We start from the raw sequence: 6,204 nt of genomic DNA on the forward strand, positions 1-6,204 counted from the left end.
GAATCGGATAACGAATTGCATCACCATGGGAAGCGACGACAATGTCCAGCCATACTGACCCATTTGAAAAATTGTTGTGCGTTTGCACGTTGCCCAGATGTTAAAAACCCATTGATCTGTCCACCGTGCTCCAAAAATACTCGTGTGCCTCCAACGGTCGCAAAAAATCGATAACGCCCCTCGTTGGTGCCTAATCGGCGTGGGAATATTCCTTGTAGTCATGTGTATGTATGTGTGTTCGACGATAGCTGTGCACCTCTCTTGTGTCGTGACATCTGTTTTATTTGTTACAGATTTCTAGTTTCTGGAAATGCTGTTTTGATCCTACTTTCAATTTACTTATTCCGAAATGAATCTAAACAATGGTAATCGAATTTCGACAGCTGATTCTGATCTTCCAAGCGTATCAAGGTAGTAAGTTTATCGTTGATCATTTAACTCTGCCGTTCCATGGTGTTTTCTTTGCAGTAATACCGTCGAATGGGTAGAAATAGTCGAACCGCAAACAAAGCAGCATATGTACGCCAATTTGATCACCGGGCAGTGCTCATGGGAACCACCTCCTGGTGCTTCAGTGTAAGGGATTCCATTTTATAATTATTGACTTCGTAAATCACTTGGCGTTCTTAATCGCCTCTTTTTCTGTTTGCTGTGATATCTAGAACTTCTCACTTTGTTACAATAACACGTGTCTCGCATTATCTTCCATCTTAATCTTAATTGCAAGGGTTTTTTTTTAAATTTTACATTTACTATTTCTTATTGTATAGGCATATGAGTTAGTAGTATTCAATTTTCCGAGTAAGATATTTCACTGCGTTTTGTTGGTGTTGTCTGCTGTTTCATTGGATATTGTTCTTCCCTTTATGACTAGACTCATCCAAGTTACTCAGTGGCCCCCTTATTTCCAGACAATCTAAATTACTTTTTTCTCTTAGTAACTTTGGGTTGCATGTCATAGGTCCTCTGAGACTAATGCTTAGACCCTAGAGCCCCGACTGATTTGATTTTCTTCGAAAAATAAGAACGTACTGGAACCTCAACTACATCTTACCTCTTCAAGAGTGAGCAGATTTGATTGGTTAACCTTTTTTCTTATTATTTCTCAAGTATTTTCGAATTATTTTGTACATATATACATGTTTTCAACCAAGCAGAGACTAACGGCAAAACCTGCACTTTGTTGTGTATCGTTATTAGTTTGAACCCTCCCTTTGAGTATGATTTTTGCTTCCAATTCTCTTTCCCATTCCCCAACAACTGCTGCGACTGTTCCGTTGTGCCATACGCCGTTTCTGTATTTCAGCAAACGTACACACGAAAATCAGTGGTGGGAGCTGTTTGACTCGAAGACGGGCCGTTACTATTACTACAATGCCTCTTCAATGAAAACTATATGGCAGCGGCCGATAGGTGCTGAGATTGACATTATTCCTCTTGCCAAACTGCAGACTTTGAAGGAAAACACTGAAAGCGCTGAGCATGCAAGAGTGAGTTCGTTTCATGCAGTGGGCCCATCAAAATTCCACGAGAGGTACTCGCTGCTTTTAATCTTTAAGAGTAGGGTTAAGGATAAATCTTTTCGGGACTTGGTGGGGCTTCTTCATTGGAAAGATTAGAGGACATAAAAGAACGAATGGATTAGCCTAGTCAAAATCCTGATCTTATTAATTGTTCACTGTTGTATTGAGTAGTAATAACCTTAGCTCTTATTTTTCCATTCGAGAATTCAAAATGTAGCATATTTTCTATTGTTAACAGTAAGAAGTATCAGAACAATTTAAACTCCCCAACAAATCAGGCATTTTTATCATTCATGTATATGCTCAAATTGTAGGTGAAGCGCACTTGCGAAACGCAAACATCACCAGCAATTAGACGAGTTGGAGGAGGATCTCGAAGAGTCATTGCGCAAAATATTGGTCCAGAGACAGGAATTGTCATGGCTAGAACAGCAAGTCGCTCGTCTAACGGCACTACAAACGGCATGCAGCAGTCATTTGATGTTAGTGGCATTCCAGATTTATCTGTAGAATGAAAATGCAAGCAAGCAGATCGCGGTTCTTTTTCTTTGTGTGCATTTTTATGTTTCAATTCGAAAGATCTGGCACCGTTAAACCATATTTTACATCCCTATTTCACATTTTATTGTCTATGTCATGTAGTGTAGTTGTATTATGTTTTAGTGGATGTCCTTGGACGATCAAAGCGATAGCTTATCCGTAGGAGAACGATGTGAATATCGTGACTATAGTAACAGGGAATACGGTAGGTCACCGCGACAGTTTCCGCCATTTCCCACTATGGGTACCACCTCAACGATGTCTACAGCTCCCTCATCGGACTCTATTCCTGCTCGGTCTTCTCGGTATGTACTAATTTCACCAGCGATTATCATACTTTTAACTTTAATCGTGTTTTTGCGGAAGGTACGTCTTGTTGTCAGCAACCAGTGTAGTTGTCTATTATTATTATGATTTTTATATCCATAAAATTTTGCCCATGCTCTTGTATTTTCTTTAGTTTCCAAACTCCTTAGAACTTCTTAATTTTTAATCTATCTACTTGCGGCTTGAAAAATGCGGTGAAAATATAACTATAGTGCAGTGGTGATGGTGTATTGGTATATACATTACCGAAATGTTACTTTTAACTCTAATACTTGATTACCTCCATTATCCATTCATTCTTTTGGCCCCCACTCTCTTTACCTCTGAGCTAATCTATCCAAGGAAGTAATTCGTAACAAAATTTCTAAATAATTTTTACCCAAAGATTCCTGTTAGGTATTCTGTTTGTTTTACCTTTCTAACCATTCATAATGACAACAGCTTTTACTTGATATCTAGCCGCCACCTGAACTTGGGTGGACTTGAACTAGCTGCGCTCGAAGCGGAGCAGTTGAGTTGACGGCTGCAAGAAAAAAAGTCTCATCTCAATCACAACCAGTAGCACCACCGCGCCGCTTCGAGCGCAGCTGCTTTCGCAACTGTACATAACTTCAATTCGTTTTGATCCGACTACACCACTTTTCTACAGCTCATCCAGTCCGCCGACACAAAAGCGCCAGCTGTTTTCTACAAACACTGGTCCGAAGAAGTCAACAAACACTGGAGGTGAGATTTAATGCACCGAACATGTTTTTTTAACCATATTCGCTTTCACATTCTTATTCTCCACCTTCCAGGGTGGGCCAAAGATGCGCCAAAACAACCGCTTTCTGCTCCCGACAACAAACAACTGAAGAAAGAGTCGCCAACGATTTTCAAGCTCATCCAAGGGTACATGGGTGACAGAAAGAGTAAAACTCCCATAGATCAGGTTTAATCTCTTCTTTCTCTTCTTAAGGTAGGATACCGGGAACATTTTCGAGTTTGGTAGTTTCCTCTAGCAGATAGAGCATGGGGAATAGTTCGAAACATCACATTGGAAACGTAGATAGATTGATACCTCTGTGTTCACCTCATGGTTCATATTCCTTGACTTACGGGGAAAATCTCTCTCTTACTGGTGGGAAATCAGAAATTTCCCAATACACTCTTTTAAGGTTTTTTTTTTTCATTGGTATTCTTATTTCCTTTTTCAAGCAAGCCTTGACGCTTTGTGAACTCGCTCTTTCGAAGCAGGAGTGCGCAGATGAGGCAGTTGCACAGCTCATGCAGCAACTCACAGATAATGAGCGGCCAGATAGTGTTCGGTGAGAAATCTTGTTTGTGTCATGAATTGCCAGTCTACATGGCTGATATTTTTCTTAGTTTTGGCTTCTATAGTTTTTTTTTTTTGAGTAAGTTGTGCGCTTTTAGACGAGGTTGGGAACTGCTTGCTATATTTCTGAATTTCGTGTCACCATCCGAAAAGCATGCGGCGTTGTTGACAGAGTTCATCGACAGAAATTCTGAGAAGCTATTCGATCGACCAGAGGTTTGTTTGCATTCTCTTCTCTACAAGAATGTTATAAAATTGCAACTGTGACATTGTTGTTCTTATTTTTCTGCCTATTTGTTCAAAGTCTGCTGGTCGATTTTTTTTTGTTTCAAAAACCCATGCAACAACAATTTTGCAGGTTGCGGTATCGCACTTTGCCCAACAATGTGCAAAACGAATGTCAAAATCACAAGCTCGAACGAAACCTACTCTGGCGGCAGTACAGGAAGCAAGGGTTAGTTATGATCAGTATGACCATGTGGTTATTTACGAATTCGTTTAATATTTATTTTGTTTTTATTTGCTGTTCAGATTTGGGGTTCTTAATTTAAGGAGAGGAAAGGATTTATTCCGTACATTTCTGAATCCAATTCTGCAGGTCCATATTTTCAACCCTCCCCAGTTTTCCGCTTCACTTTGTGAACTCATGGAAATGCAAGCTGAGCGGTTCCCACAACTTCAGCTACCGTGGATTGAAACGACGCTAATTGACCTGCTTTATGAATCCGGTGCAAGGAGAACTGAAGGATTGTTCAGGTTGTTATTTCTCTTTGATCATAAAGCTTCGACCCGTTTTGAGTAATCCTTGTCGGAAATAGCATTTTCAACTCAAGAGCAACATACTTCTTTTCGCTCTGACTGCATAATTCATAGGAAGCTTTGCTAGTATTTACGACCATTTTTAGATACGAGTGGTTTTCGGAAATAACGAATAAGAAATTCGCTAATTTTTCTTGAACAAGAAATTGTTTTCCGGTTTATTTCCTTATTTCGCTCGTCAAATAACCTTGCATTTTATTTTTTACAGGGTGCCAGCTGATCCTGATCAGCTCATGACTACCAGGGCACGGCTAGACATGTTCGTCGTTCCCGTAGTGCATGATCCGCACGTCCCAGCAGGTCTGCTGAAGTTGTGGTTACGGCAACTACCTGAACCACTCATACCCCATGCCTTCTATCAAAGAGCGCTAGCAGCATCTGAGAATCCCACTGAAGTCACGCGAATGATTCAAGTGCTTCCTAGCACTAATCAGCTTGTATTAGCGAAGCTTGTCGCATGTTTACAGGTTTGGAGTAGTTCTTATCTGCACGTATTTCGGAGTGTTTTTCTTCCCTTTATACGTAAATCTATTCTATTTGCACCACTAGTCCGATGTCAATTTTCCATTATCTTTTATACTTTGCACACTAAATAACTTTTACTTAAGGATCTTGCGCGTGAAGAAGTTGTGGCTCACACTAAGATGGATGTTTCAAACCTTGCAATGGTTATAGCGCCTAATGTTTTGAGGTAGACATTGTTGGACATCATGTTTTCATTTTTTTTTCATTTGTAAAAAAGTGCGTGATAATTTTCTATCCGCGTTTGTGGGTACTCATCTCCTTGTGCAAACGTTAGGAAGTACAGTTCAATATCAATGCTTCAGTAGGTTATATTTTTATATAATCAGGATGTTAAGAAAAGGACTTTTTTCTTTGTTTCCTTCCTAAAGCGGTGGGGTAAAGGATCAGACAGAATTTCTCTAGAATTTTGTACCGAGTTGAATCCTACATTGATTATTTATGTTGATTTTACTTTTGCACTTTATTTTCAGATGTGAGAGTGAAGATCCACGCGTAATCTTTGAGAATACTCGACGGGAAATGACTTTTTTGAAAACGTTGATTACTTGTTATGATACCTCTTTTGTCGAGGGGATAGTCTAGTTACGATTGTTTCTTCTCTCTCTCTCTCTTCCTCGGACTGCTTTCTTTTACAACTTTTTAATTTGCATACCTCGCTTCCACATGGCTCATGGAATGTTTTCTGCCATTACTATTCAGAGACCTTTTTTTATTTGCAAGTTTGTAAGCTTTCTATGACTGATGTAATGTAGTTTTCGAATACTTCGAACTAATTTGTAAGAACAGAATAGTGTGTACTAACATTTGCCATTGCATTGAGTTCGTTTTCATTCAGTTATCTGCGTCAGAAGTGATGCTCTAACGTGTAGCTGCTTAGATTTCGTAGAATCAGGTTACTACTGTGCTCCCAACCGATAGGGTACATTGGTGTAGAGTTTAGCTGTGTTTTGCGGCCTAGTCGAATCAGTTGTTGACCGGCAGAAATATCCCAAAGATTTTTTGTTCACATGTTTAGTAGTTCCCATACGAAGAACCTACAACTAACAATTTTCATTTGATGATCAGTCTTTTTTTGCTGTTTTTTCCCTCCTACAGAGTCGTCATGACGTGTTTCATTGAAAAAAGTATTACCATATTCCAGATATGTTGTCTTGA

The 6,204-nt window shown here is 39.5% G+C and overlaps 1 protein-coding gene across 2 annotated transcripts; it reads left to right on the forward strand.

The window, feature by feature from the left end:
* Positions 1-349: 349 nt before the first annotated feature.
* RB195_004060 (uncharacterized protein) lies at positions 350-5,631 on the forward strand (the record flags this gene model as incomplete). 2 transcript variants are annotated; one of them, XM_064178335.1, is made up of 15 exons in its annotated part: positions 350-411; positions 469-576; positions 1,307-1,490; positions 1,838-2,005; positions 2,187-2,268; positions 2,332-2,368; positions 3,040-3,116; positions 3,188-3,321; positions 3,588-3,697; positions 3,804-3,921; positions 4,064-4,159; positions 4,304-4,461; positions 4,733-4,991; positions 5,133-5,215; positions 5,520-5,631. In XM_064178335.1, the coding sequence occupies 15 exons, from the start codon at positions 350-352 to the stop codon at positions 5,629-5,631; spliced, it is 1,788 nt and encodes a 595-aa protein (XP_064033021.1). The 2 variants fall into 2 exon arrangements, with proteins under 2 accessions (XP_064033021.1, XP_064033020.1); XM_064178334.1 differs by having other exon boundaries at positions 2,187-2,368.
* Between the last annotated feature and the right edge of the window lie 573 nt (positions 5,632-6,204).

Source organism: Necator americanus, chromosome I (genome assembly GCF_031761385.1).
Source record: "Necator americanus strain Aroian chromosome I, whole genome shotgun sequence".
Lineage (NCBI taxonomy): Eukaryota > Metazoa > Nematoda > Chromadorea > Rhabditida > Ancylostomatidae > Necator > Necator americanus.